Source organism: Oncorhynchus masou, chromosome 29 (assembly GCF_036934945.1).
Source record: "Oncorhynchus masou masou isolate Uvic2021 chromosome 29, UVic_Omas_1.1, whole genome shotgun sequence".
Lineage (NCBI taxonomy): Eukaryota > Metazoa > Chordata > Actinopteri > Salmoniformes > Salmonidae > Oncorhynchus > Oncorhynchus masou.
In genome coordinates, this window is record NC_088240.1 from 39,142,404 (window position 1) to 39,156,575 (window position 14,172).

General features: G+C 39.9%; 2 protein-coding genes across 3 annotated transcripts in view; both read left to right on the forward strand.

Annotated features, from left to right (window-relative positions):
* The first annotated feature begins 1,125 nt into the window (after nt 1-1,125).
* On the forward strand, nt 1,126-5,517 carry LOC135521183 (putative sodium-coupled neutral amino acid transporter 11). Its single transcript, XM_064947113.1, has 12 exons — nt 1,126-1,290; nt 1,406-1,529; nt 2,557-2,631; nt 2,735-2,869; nt 3,021-3,086; nt 3,271-3,377; nt 3,471-3,550; nt 3,744-3,814; nt 4,026-4,187; nt 4,301-4,413; nt 4,540-4,671; nt 4,766-5,517. Exons 1-12 carry the CDS (start codon nt 1,246-1,248, stop codon nt 5,042-5,044), a joined length of 1,389 nt encoding a protein of 462 aa, XP_064803185.1. The 5' UTR covers nt 1,126-1,245; the 3' UTR covers nt 5,045-5,517.
* A 140-nt stretch (nt 5,518-5,657) lies between these two features.
* The window catches only part of LOC135519605 (cordon-bleu protein-like 1), a 40,062-nt gene continuing 31,547 nt past the window's right edge, over nt 5,658-14,172 (forward strand). Inside the window, exons 1-3 of one of the 2 annotated variants that reach the window (XM_064944837.1) lie at nt 5,658-6,015; nt 6,246-6,332; nt 9,347-9,406. In XM_064944837.1, coding sequence (XP_064800909.1) covers nt 5,975-6,015; nt 6,246-6,332; nt 9,347-9,406 — 188 coding nt within the window. In that variant the 5' untranslated portion in view covers nt 5,658-5,974. The remainder of the gene's footprint in view (nt 6,016-6,245; nt 6,333-9,346; nt 9,407-14,172) is intronic. The other variant, XM_064944838.1, reaches the window with a different exon arrangement.

Genomic DNA, 14,172 nt, shown 5'->3' on the forward strand with positions numbered 1-14,172 from the left:
AGCATACTTTTTTTCCCCATTCAGAGGACATTGCTGGGTTCATGTGGCTATAGCACGTTTGGCCAGTGTGTGAGTTTCCACCATGACCCACTTCTCTGAGTCATCAGCAACTACACTGACACGTTCAGTCATTTCTAGGACATCAATGCTCAGAGACAGGGACTCTGATGGGTGGTGCTCTAAAGAGCAAGCGTTTGTCTGAGTGCCAGCCAGGCAATGTGGCCCGGACTGAGCTAATGCAATCCTGGGTAGGACAGCATGCATTATGGGAAAGCAAGAGTGTGATCTCAACTGCTTTAAATGTTCCAAATAATTTAATAACTGATTGAGACTTTAATGTTTTTCTGTACCAACATTGGATGGTGGTGTCATGTTATACACTCTTGTAAATTGAGGAACAACACATTGTACTACTTTTGATATTAATTAAAGTCTTCATTCATAACACATTTGTATTGTTGATTCCACAGACAGACACGATTTTATTTCAGAAGTCAAATCGTTTTTGTTGAGTTTAATTTTGTGTTTCTGCTTTGTTTTTCTGCATGTGACTATCTTTCTGAGAAAAAGAAAAACATGTCTGACCTAAATACTCTAGCCTTTTAGGCCTTCTCATGTCAGCTGACTTGATCACACTGGGGTATGTACAGTAGGCTACAATTCTTTCATAATGGAACAATTAATATTAACACGTGACCAAAACTCTATGGAGTCTTTGAAACCCTCACAAATGCTGAATGGAACCCAACATACTATTTTTTCCATTGTCCCTAATTGCAAAGGACGTATATGCCTATTTTTATTATCCATTTGGTGTAGAATTGGTTCGTTTTTGCATATTCCCTCCTTCAGTTGAACAAAGAAATACTTTGGATACTAATCTTTTGAAGCTCATTTCACTCGACTGGGTATGTGTGTCGAATGCGGTTTACAGGTTGGACGCGTTCCAGATACATAATTCTGCGCAGGTCTATAGTTCACGTCTCAGGAACATACATGAATATTATAATGATGTTGTAATCAGCGCAACCCAATGCAGAAATTGTTTAGACCTATCAGGAACGCACCCAGTGTTGTACTAAGCCATTTAGGGGCGCTATTGCCATCGTTTTTCATGGGCGAACTTAAACGACTCCGATTAGGAAAGTTTTGAACATTCTGCCCAGTTAATTCATTTCATGGCAGAGATGCGAATAGAACGTTTATAAATTGACGGAAACACATACAACACCTGGTGGAATAAAAATGAGTACATCAATACAGGAAAGTGGAGAACGGGAAGCTCACCAGGTAGGCTGCCGATTTACTATGATACGAATAGGTTTACTTTTATTGATACTCACGATTACCACCATTCTACAACATGATGTGTTAATTGTGTTAAAATGTGTTTATTTGACCCTAGACGGAGAATGGCGAAGGGAAACCGTTGCTTGCTTCACAAAAGGTGGTTGCAGGAAAAGTCAAAAGTTCGATGATATCAGCCTCTTTTAATTTCATCAATTCGATAATAGGATCTGGAATAATAGGTAAATGAGTGTTTATACATTCAATTGTGGGATCATCATGTTTGTATTTCAGTAGCACAGCAGAATAGACCTACTGGTGGCAATAGCTGCAATGACACCCTTCTTGAGAGGGGAGTACCAGTTGCAAGTTACTGTCTAATAAGTTGATCAATCATGTTCCCCAATAAGATAAGCAAGTTATATATGTTGAACATGCAGGATCACATGATTTCCTGGGAATAGAAAACATCATAGGACCACTTAGAAATGTCCTTGTTTTTGAAAGGAAAGCTTATTTTTTTCCATTAAAATAACATAAAAGATATCAGAAATACAGTGTAGACATTGTTAATGTTGTAAATGACTAGGGGTAGCAAGGTAGGCTAGTGGTTAGAGCATTGGACTAGTAACTGAAAGGTTGCAAGTTCAAATCCCTGAGCTGACAAAGTACAAATCTGTCATTCTGCCCCTGAACAGTTAACCCACTGTTCCTAGGCTGTCATTGAAAATAAGAATTTGTTCTTAACTGAATTGCCTAGTAAGTAAATGCAAATGGCTGCTTTTTAATGGAATGTGTACAGAAGCCCATTATCAGCTACCATCACTCCTGTGTTCCTATGTTGTGTTAGCTAATCCAAGTTTATAATTTTAAAAGGCTAATTGGTCATTAGAATTTTTTTTGTAATTATGTTAGCACAGCTGAAAACTGTTGTTCTGATTAAAGAAGCAATAACACTGGCCTTCTTTAGACTAGTTGAGTATCTGGAGCATCAGCATTTGTGGGTTCGATTACAGGCACAAAATGGCCAGAAACAAAGCACTTTCTTCTGAAACTCGTCAATCTATTCTTGTTCTGAGAAATTAAGGATATTCCCTGTGAGAAATTGCCAAGAAACTGAAGATCTCGTACAATGCTGTGTACTACTCTCTTCACAGAACAGCACAAACTGTCTCTAACCAGAATAGACAGAGGAGTGCTCTTAAAAAATATATATATATTTTTGAATATGTTGTGATAACATGATATGTCATTTAATTTGTTTTCCAGGTTTGCCATACTCCTTAAACCAGGCTGGCCTTCCACTTGGCCTTTTTCTCCTGGTTTTGGTAGCATTTATTACAGGTACGTTCTGTAACGGTGACAACTGTGATGAACTCCCTTTTACTATAGAATGTATTTAACTCAACGGCTAACATTGTGGCATTGTCCTGTTTCTTCCTTGCAGACTACTCTATCATCTTGTTGATTAAAGGAGGGAATCTTTCAGGGACAAATAGTTACCAGTCACTTGTACGTAGCACTTTTGGTATCACTGGATTTTGGGTTCTGTCTTTATTGCAGTTTCTATACCCTTTCATTGGTAAGTCTTGAGTGGAGGTGCCATTTTAAAGTAAATCAGAACTACTTTACAACCAAGATTTTATGAGATTGAGCAGTCTCATAGAAACTGATATACAGGTAGTGGTTGGGACTTGGATTGTAGACATAACCACAATGTGTGTCTTCCCCAGCTATGATCAGCTACAACATCATAACTGGTGACACATTGACCAAAGTGTTTCAGAGACTACCTGGAGGTACAGTATGGTACATTGTACTTTAATGTAAGATATCTGAACAAATACAAGCCACAACTTGATATGCTAATACAGTGACAGTAAAAAAATAGGTCACAGTTTTTCTGAATTAAGTGCAAACACCAAGGCCACGTTTGTTCATTGCATATTGATCATTTATATTTTTCATACATGCTATTTGCAGTTGGACCAGGCCACATACTTTCAGAGAGACATTTTGTCATCGCAGTGTCCACTATTCTATTCACATTACCCCTGTCTCTTTTCCGGAATATATCAAAGCTGGGAAAGGTAAGACTTAATCACATATTGTCACATTTATTTTAGAAGTCATTGACTAATTTTATAATTTGTGAGCTAAAGCATCTATCCATGTGATTCCAGGTGTCCTTACTGTCCATGGTGTTGACTGTTTTCATCCTCATCACTGTTATCATCAGAGCAGCTACCCTGGGACCACATATGTACATTATATTACTTAACACTGTCATAACCTATTCACTCACATGCTGTATCATATTCTAATCCAATCTGAAACACATTCTGTCTTTATTTTATATTTCAGTCAACTAATCGACTATTGAAACCACTTACTCTGGAATTAGAAAATCTTAAAATGGCTAACAACATGTTTATCCAATTACTTTGTGTCCTTAGTCCCCCTACAGAGAATGCATGGGTGTTTGCAAGGTGGAATGCGATTCAGGCCGTTGGTGTTATGTCTTTTGGTCAGTTCTCATCTACATCAACTGTATATTTGTAAAGTACAAGTAATACTTGCTCGAGACTAAACAACCCATACATGTGTACATCTTCATATTGTATGGTAATGGCTATCAAGTTTCATAATAGAGGAACCCCACACAAAACAACCACACAAAAATGTAATTTGGACTGTTCATAGGTTGTAATACTGTGTCATATCCCTTTGTTCCATAGCCTTTATCTGTCATCACAACAGCTTTATGATCTACGGCTCTCTGAAGGAACAGAGCCTAAGTAACTGGTCTCGTGTCACCCACATGTCTGTTGGTTCGGCTATGATTGTCAGTATTCTGTTTGCTGCGACTGGCTATGCTACCTTCACTGGGTACACACAAGGTAAAACACAACACGTAGAATCATAGAACCATCTTGTGGTGATAGACCCAAGTTCACCCATATACATACTGCCTAAGGAGTACATTTTTCTGATCGCCTCTTTATATTTTCAGGTGATATCTTTGAAAACTACTGTGGGAACGATGACCTGGCTACTTTTGGTCGCTTCTGTTTTGGCATCAGTATAATAACAACTTTTCCTCTGGAATGTTTTGTGACTCGAGAGGTATGACGTTATTTATGCACATGCCACTTCATATGGCACAGGACATGTTGTGACGCAGTGTTCATTGATTTTAGTGCACATCACCCTGTAAAAATCAAGTCCTTATTCTGTCTTTTATGTTTACAGGTAGTATCCAATGTTTTTTTTAAAGGGTCTCTCAACAACCATGCCCATGTGGCGGTCACCTTGCTCATAGTTGCAGCGTGCACAGCATTATCCTTGGCCTACGACTGTCTGGGTATTGTTCTGGTGTTAAATGTAAGCCGGATGACCTTTTGAATTGTTGTAACTTATTTCTCTACTAAAATTGCAATGGTTATCTTTTTAACAATATTGTTTTTTTGTCTCCCAGGGAGTTGTAAGCGCCACACCTTTAATTTTCATAATTCCATCAGCTTGCTACCTCAAGCTTTCCACAGAGCGCTGGTTCAAAGGTGAAAACCGCATCCCCTGTCTCATCCTCATAGCTGGTGTCTTTGTCATGACAACAGGTTTGATCATGGCGGTTATGTTCCCCCAAGACTGCTCCCATGGAGCCGAGATGTTTTACTGCTCAACTTCCAACCTCTCCATATCCCCCACACCACCCACTGAGCTACTCTTTCAGAATTCAACTCAGAATTCTACATGAAACGTTGTTGTTACACACTGGGGTTTTGTGATATGACTTTGTATGCTCATTGTATTTATTACCTCTGCAATGAATTTGTGTGTCATAATTTATGCTACTATTTGTGAAAATGCCATAATGCAATAGATTGATCAATTTGTATATCAGACTGAGACAAAGTTCCACTTTGAATTTCGCGAGTAGTATCTTCGAGAAACCTACCACACGATGTCGCTGTAACATAATCTGACTAAATAACACTTTTATAAAAACGTTTCTCAAAGGTAACCTTTTGCCTTGATGTCACGCCCTTCGAAGATGCAGTTATAGAAGTTTGTCCAATGGTAGTGCATTTTCCACGGTTGGTTAGAGGGAATATGTTATACATTTACTATTTGGGCAATTTCATGTTTATAATATTTAGTATATTTCAATATTATAAATGTAAACCCGAATTGTTCACTTCACTAAAAATAAAAGTAATATGAATTGTCTCCTGCAGTACAATTTTTACTGTTGAATTCATTTAAAAATCAGGCAAAGTATGTGTATTCCCTCTGGGATGGATAGGTGAAATTACCGCTGGGAGTAAAAACGGGAGAAGAGTGAAGGTATTCAACTCCCCCACGAATGGTTATTTGAATCTCTACTCATAGGTTTTGACGTCGATTTTTGGAGTTGGTATGCTTTTGGCAGAGACAATTTAGCAGCGCTTGTAGCAGGCATCGTGTCACAACTTTGAAATGTAGACTGCTGGCTAAACGTTGGAAAGACTGGGTTGTGCTGGCGGCGTATTGGAACAGAGGAGCGACTGTTGTGTGGCTCAAGATAGAAGTGGGAGTTCTGGAATTCATTTTGAACGCACCAGTAGCCTAATGTATCACTGACCGAATCATCGCCACGATATATTTTGTACGGTATAATTTATTTTCTTCTCCCTAATAAATACCGATGAAAGTTGACAGCAGCGCGGAGGGCCTGGGGCATTCGTGGTAAGAGATGACGAGTAACATAATGAGCTTAATTAAATCATAATTGTCCTGTGCCCCACTTTGCATGCCGGGCAACAAAGGGCAAGTTACCATCCGAAACGCTGTCCTGGTTGTCAATAGGGTTTCGACCATCCACAGCAAGCATTCGGATGGGACAGCTCTAGATGTAAACCTGTGCAATTTTAGTTATGAAATATGAATAATTGTGTGCTTTGCTTCACTTTCGGTAGTCCGGGGGACTTTGTTAAACCTGTGCAACTAGTCATGGATGATAATGTGTCCCAACGAACACCACGACGACGACTCTCTGGCTCTAGGTATGTGGATTCATTCTGGGTGTATTTACTAATTAAGAGGCTTCTGTGTGAGAAGATATTGGGATTCATTCTGTCAGCTGTCAGCCAACAGCTTTTCTTCTCAACTCTAGTCTACATTACATTATTGTTCACTTCATGTTTAGAAGTAGCCACTATTATTTGGAGGTGTGCTGAAATGCTTCTAAAGATTGATGAGGAAATTACAAAAAAACGTGTATCATTATTGTGGAATTTTTAAACATGTGAGATCATCTCAAGATGACATCAGTTGGAAAATATGAGACTTTTGTAACCCATGGAGTCTTATGTCATTCCAAACCTTTTCCCGACTTAACTGGGATCCCATAAATTCATTAATCTATTCTATACCATTCTATACCCCGAAAAAGTTAGTGTTGCAACACGTTTTTGGACACATGTTGCAAGCAAATTGCAATTTAGTGACATAATTGCATGTCTAAGGCAAAGGGTTTGACTAATTTAGTTGCCCACAACCAGAGGGACTTGAGATGTCAACTCTAACCTAAATTTGTCCACCTCATACTGAGTACATGTAGTAACTAAAGTAACAGTTGTTGCAGACATTTCAGTAATTTTCAAACTCTGCTAATGTCCTGCCTTCAGAGTTGTTCTGAGAAATTTCCTTGACCACATGTTGAGGTGATGGGAAGCGTTTTGGAGGCAAACCAGTGTGCATCTCATGTGCATTATAATAAACGGCTGGCTATTTAATTTTTGTCAATACAGTTCAAAATAATTGTTTGTATGGATGATTTTATAGATGTGTCATGTAGTGTAGATGGTCCGATAGACCGCTGTGTGTAGTTTGTAATAATCACCTATCCCAAAAATTCCCCTGGTGGTAAAACAAAATGATCCATGAGAATATGTTTGTCTTTCCTAATATTGAATATCAAATAAGAGTCAAAGATCATCTCTTTACAATATGTCACAGCCATAACACTTTTAATGTCCCATTTATTTGGTTCAGGAACGGTTGCTTGGAGATGATGTCAGCTGACAGTATTCCAGTTGGTTGGAGGCATTGGCTCTTAAACTGGGGAATGAGTTTCCAAAGTTCTTTGCAATCTTTTAGTCACTGCTCACTCCTTTGGCATGCAAGGGAGGACTAAAGACTTCATGTGATTTTAATTAGAAGCGATATGGAGAATTTGAAGGCTTGATAACAATTAATGTAAAGTTTCTGTTTCTCCAGTTGCTGAGTTTCCCATATTGAGACTGAAATACATTCATGCATCCATGTCATAAATGTAATTTTATAATCTAAACAATTTGTCAAGTAAAACCACTATCTCCATGAGCTTTTGCATTATTTGTGGCTTCTCATACTTGGAGCCTTTAGACAAATGCTTCTGAAAATTCATCCCACTTTACAAGTGCAATGACTTATAGAGATATCATTTGGCCCTCCACGCCATGCTACATTTGTTATTCTACTACTGACACTGCCAAAACACAGGCTCTCGTCCAAAACCCCCCTTACAGCCATAACAGCCTCCACTCTTCTGGGATGGCTTTCCACTAGATGTTAGAACATTGCTGCGGGGACTTGCTTCCATTTAGCCACAAGAGCATTAGTGAGGGCGGACATTAATGTTGGGCAATTAGGCCTGGCTCGCAGTCGGTGTTCCAATTCATCCCAAAGGTGTTCGATGGAGTTGAGGTCAGGGCTCTGTGCAGGCCAGTTAAGTTCTTCCACACCGATCTAGACAAAACCATTTCTGCCACAAAGTTGGAAGCACAGAATCGTCTCATGTCATTGTATGCTGTAGCGTTAAGATTTCCCTTCACTGGAACTAAGGGGCCAAGCCAGGACCATGAAAAACAGCCCCATACCATTATTCCTCTTCCACCAAACTTTACAGTTGGCACTACATTCAGGCAGGTAGCGTTCTCCTGGTATCCGTAAACCCAGATTCGTCTGTTGGACTGCCAGATGTTTAAGCATGATTCATCACTCCAGCGTTTCCTCTGCTCCAGAGTCCAATGGCGGCAAGCTTCACACCATTCCCACCGACCCTTAGCATTGTGCATGGTAATGTTAGGCTTGTGTGCGGCTGCTCTGCCTTGGAAACCAATTTCATGAAGCTCCCAACAAACCGTTATTGTGCTGACATTGCTTCCAGAGACAGTTTGGAACTTGATAGTGAGTGTTGCAACTGAGGACAGAGGATATTTACATACTACAAGCTTCAGCGCTCGGTGGTCCCGTGAGCTTGTGTGGCCTACCACTTCGTGGCTAAGCTGTTGTTGCTCCGAGACATTTCCACTTCACAATAACAGCATTTACAGTTGCCCGGGGCAGCTGTAGCAGGGCAGAAATTTGATGGACTGACTTGTTGGAAAGGTGGCATCCTATGACGGTGCCACGTTGAATGTCACTGAGCTCTTCAGTAAGACCATTCTACTGCCAATGTTTGTCGCAAATTCCACTATTGTGCCTAATTCTTATTGTGGCTAGCCTCACAACACATTACCCGGTCAGGTAGAGCCTCACTAGACTGATGAAGCCAGCTGGCTGCTTATAACGTTAGCTTTGAGCAACAGGGTTAAGTAGCTGGCTAGCTATTTATTTTCATGAACTGAAGTTCATGTTTAAATAGGCAACAACAAGTGGCTACCTAGCTAATACAAGGATCCCTAAATCATTGCGAAGAGTAGTGAAAATGACTGCAGTGTCTTCTTATATCGTGCATCCCCAATTTCATCGGTTACCTTACTAAGAAGTCGAGCAGAGTTAATTTATCTAGCTAAGGTAACAAGCTAGGGAACTACATTTGTTTATTGAAACTAAAATCTAGTTCGCTAGCTTTCATATTATGCTAGCTAGACCTTCCAAAGAAAATCTATGTAAATAGCCAGCTGCTATCTGGCAATGTGATTTGTAATTTTGCAAGCTACGTTATACAGCCTACCGGACCGTATCTAACCGTTAGCCTCTGCGGTAGTTAGTTAGCTAGCTAACGTGACTGGGCTATGTGTTCTATTTACAGAGTCCAATCTCATCAACATCTGCACCGGCATCAACATCAAGCTCAGCACCAGGAACTAGTGTAAGTCACCTTGACTCCATGAGCAAATAAATATACTGGAGCTAGGCATAAACATGGTCTGTGTCTTGTTGTCATAGTTGGTGTGTTTATAAGTAGGTTTCAACTTCTACTGTAGTTTTTTCTGTATTATGGAGGGTTAGTTGAGTTGTTCATGTAAAGCTTGAAGTCTAAATTTAAGAAAAGCTGAGTTATTAGTAAAGAGGGGATGGTGTGGGCGACTGACGTGTTTGTGAAGGTTAGTATACATTATCTATTGACACGAGGGGAATGGGTGGATATAGTACTGTACCTTGTTTGAGTGTGTATTGATGGGGACAAAGTAGTCTTGGATGAAAGCTTTCAGCCGAGAACAACCTCGAGCTCAACGTCATCTGACTTGGAAGAGGAAAAGACTGCATATGACTGGCAAGAGCCAAATTGTGTAGTCTGCGAGGCTAATTTCATGGAGCTCATGAAGTTCTGCCAGACCAGCTGCCATTGCCCAACACAAGACAAGGTTCACCAGCTGAAGAACATTCAGGATCTTGCCTGGAACATTCCAGCTGCATCAGAAACCATGGATCAATTCATTGTGGTATTCATGAAACGTATTTAGAAGTAACTTGCTACACTCTTACTGCTAAAACAAATGATGCAGGGAGTTGGTGTATCATTTCAACTTTAATTTGTTGGTACGTAAATATGTTTCAATAAAACAGATTGGTCTGTCAATGTAGGAAATAAGTGGACATTGCTTGAATTCACGACAACGTTTATTTGCGCTGGAGACCTAGGTGAGTTTACACAGCTGTATGTAGGAACAGTTAGGGCAATATATGACATGTAATATATATATATATATATATATATAACACAACACATTATAAATACTACAGTTCTACAAAGGGAATACTTGCATATGGTGTTTTTGGGGATAGCAGTGAGTTCACTTTGACACAAGGGGAGATTGTTGTTATGGGACCATTCATATCTCTTCTTGACTCATCAACTTCTTTGTATTCATTGTGTGAGGGATAAATTGCTTGAATGGCCCCAACAGCACAGCACAAGCAGGCAAGGGGATTTGATGTCCTCTGCCTAGCTTCTCCCCACGTAGAACAAACTCCAAAAATAATCTGTAGACCATCAAACAGTTTTGTCTGTAAGAGAATGACAAAAACACTATTTGACTTTCATGGGTAATGTGTACCGTCTTTCTAATGTAACAGCACAATGCAGAATATTTCAGACACAAGCTAGCTAGCTACAACACACAGGCGTATTTACTCAAAGACTAATATGAGTCATAAAGCCAAAGTCATTCCTTTACTCTTCATCATCAAAACGTTTCTCCAGTTTTGCTCCAAGTGGAAAAAACACTGCGTCTAGCTAGCTATAACGTTAGGCTGCAGTAAGATTTGGGTATAGCAAACAAAGCTAGCAAGTTTAACATGGCTAGGTTGTCTTGTGGTGCTACTAGCAATCCCCGTCATGGCCGACTTGATCACAAAATGATACTGAACAACACTGCCTTGTGTAAAAAGAGAGCTGATATTACTAGCTAGCTACCGACAACAAAACAACTAACTGGTTTGCCATTTGCCCTCTTAGTCCAGCTCGTCTAAATAGTGTCTAGCAGTGAAGTTTCCCTTTAATATCCACTAAACATTTTTTGTCACCGCAGCATCTGTTTGAAATGACATCTGGTCTCATTTTGAAATTCTTCACTTGGCAACTTAGCATTTATATGAATAGAGCTGCACATACAGGCCTACAGTATACAGTAAAGGAATGTAGGAGGAGGATGTCTAGATTTTCTGACAGTTTTGTAATTTTATAGGTGACATTCCTCGCTCCATACCAGCGTTTCTCAAAATTGGTCCTCAAGTTGGTTTCTGCCTTAACACTGCACATTTGATTCAAATGATCAAGTCGTGATGATTATTTGAACCCGCTATGTAGTGTTAGGGCAAAAACCAAAACGTACACCCCTTGGGGTCCCAGGGACCGAGTTGATCTATGCTCACAGCTATGTGAAGCCTGCGCTGATAATGGGACACACCTTTAACCATGATCTCACATGGCATGCTTCTCTTGGGGTGGAGCCGAGTGTGGAATTGGTTAAGGTATTGTGACTCCCCACAGCTGTTTCCAGACATTTTGGCAGTCCAAGGGCACAGCTGCACTTTTGAATTTAATGATGAAAGCTATGGTGAGATGGATGGGCCAAATTCTACAACCGATAGATATGAGGAAACTATAGCTGCAAGCTGAAATCATTGGGGTCCAAGTCAAAACACTGCCCTATAACCTTATTTTATGTGTTATAGTGCCAAAATGTAGCATACTGGCAACCGTGCAACTCTAATATGAGCTACTGAACACCCATGTTTTTCCATGGTAAAAATTATAGTTCTTTGAGGCAAACTTGTTCCTTGTGGAGAGGACCTTGTGAAACTAATACCACAATTTAAAATCCAAGTTTGCCATTTCAACTACTGTGATGTTAATTAATTGTAAAAATATTATCGGAGACCTAATCCTTTTATACTCCTGCAAAGTTTCAACTCCGAACAGAAGAACTATTATGGAAATAGTTGGGCCTCTACAATATGTGACAGAGTGTTCTCATTTGTCAGGGTCGAGGCTTGTGATTTCCTCACTGGGTGCAGTTAAAGTGGAAAAAAGCTACTTATGTAAGGTAAGATGATGATTCAGCAGAGAGAAAACCCACAGAGTTCTAGTATTCTTTCCCCTTGAAACTTTCCTGAGGGATAAAAGGCTCTCTGTACAGCCAGGAATAGACTTCCCAATTGGACCAGGTACTAGCTTGCACCTTTACCCCCAAACGCTTCACTAAACTCTGAAAGCCAATAGAGGATGACATTTATATCATTCACTCACAAATATGAAAATTAACACATTTCTTAATACATTTTCCATGCACAACTTTTCAATATTTTAATGATACGTTTAGCGCAATGATTATACGTTTGTGCAATGATGATGATTATACGTTTGTGCAATGTCGCATAACCGACGATGCTGTTTGATAGATTCAATACTGCAGATAAAGATATCGCACCGTGTTGAGTGACTTGTCACCGATATCTCAGGCCTTGTTGTAGTTTCTGTGAAGAGGTCAGTAGCATTCCAACAGGGACCCACGCCACTCTTAGCAACCACCACATTAAATGCAATGGAGAGGTGGAATCACTGAATTTGGTCAGTATGAAAACTTGGGGGGGGGGGGGGGTGTAATTGAGACCTTAAGACAAGCTTGTATTTACTAACCTCGTCATTTCTTGGGAATACAAAGGTTTTTTATGTCTGGTGGACGGTATGCTTTATGCCTCACAGGCCTAAAACAGACAGTGGCCATCATCCAGAGAACCGCCAGAGAACCGGGAATAATGGGTCGTCTTTGTTTTGTGCAGTTGAAGCCAACGCACTGACCGTAAATACCACTGAATTCTTATTACTGGAGTTGTACTGGGTTGTACACACAACCAGTCAACATTATGCTCAAATTGCCCCAAATGAATTGGTAGGCTATTATGGGATTTTATGTGCTCAGTTTTAATGTCAGATAGCACTAAATCGACACGGATTCCTCACAATATAGTGCTGTGCAAATGGGGTTATTATAATGTCTCTAGAATGCATGTAAACAGCTAGAACGCAAATAGTCAAGCCTGTGTATGACGTCTTGGCCCGTGCTTTGTTTTCTGTTGTGCACTCTTCTGACACATAAGCAGTTGGAAGCCACCTACCTTCCACCCCCATAACAGAGCGTTTTCTGTTAAGGTCTGAAAAAGAGTATGTGAAGCAAATCTCTAGATCATTTCCTTGTTTTCCATGCCCAATATTGAATAGGTCACAGCAGCATGCATTTAGCAGCCAGATAGACTAATAGTTTTTTTTTTAAATGGTAAGAATATATATTCTTCATAAGGAATAGCCTATTCATACGTTATCTTATTGCACTGTGGCAAATTTCATATTTTTTTCATATTTCATCTGTGTCTTTTACTTGGAAAACTGTAATCACAAAACAAGATCATAGTTATGTTTCCATATAAATTATGAAACTCTTGGTCCCTTGATGACTTTTTGGAAACGCCAGTGCATGTGATGAGCACCAGGGGAGACCGCAGAGCAACAGTCTGCTGCTTCTTTGATAAACACTTCAGTGTAGACAATGCAGCATTGTCTCAAAAGAATGAATGCAGTGTGATATAAGTATGACTCAAGGGGAAATACTCTCTTCTCCAGTACTGCTCATCCCGGACTAGGGTTCAATGGCTGGAACCCGGTTACCGAGATTTACCGGGATTTACCACTCCCTTTTCCGCCGAGATAAATAACTGAGTGAAACTGGCAATTATAATCAATTATTTATATGAACAGCATATCATGAAGTGGAAGTGTTAAATGATATGCGATCTGGCTTGTCTATGGCCTCTGGATGATGAATCATCAATGCTCAGGATGGGGACAGACAGCCCATCTCAGTATGGAGCGCAGTTCACAATGCATGTAGACCTTTCATCCCATCATGGTAACTTTTTTTCTTGTGACAGGTAGGCCTACATTTGCTGCAGCATAGTCTATGCTACAGTAATATAAAGACTGAATGCGCATCTAATTTACCCATCGCCATCTGGCTTTTGGGGGTCACCATATTTTTTTAATTGTAAAGATGTTTTTATTTATTGGTGCAAACAGCCTATCACTTTAATATGGTTGCTTTAAATCAGTGCATGCACGAGCACTCTCTGTCTCAA

Coding starts and splice junctions, on each gene's coding strand:
- LOC135521183 (XM_064947113.1), top strand. CDS start 1,246: ATGAGTACATCAATACAGGAAAGTGGAGAACGGGAAGCTCACCAG. Junction 1,291..1,405: donor GAGAACGGGAAGCTCACCAG/GTAGGCTGCCGA, acceptor ATTTGACCCTAG/ACGGAGAATGGCGAAGGGAA. Junction 2,632..2,734: donor TTTGGTAGCATTTATTACAG/GTACGTTCTGTA, acceptor TCTTCCTTGCAG/ACTACTCTATCATCTTGTTG.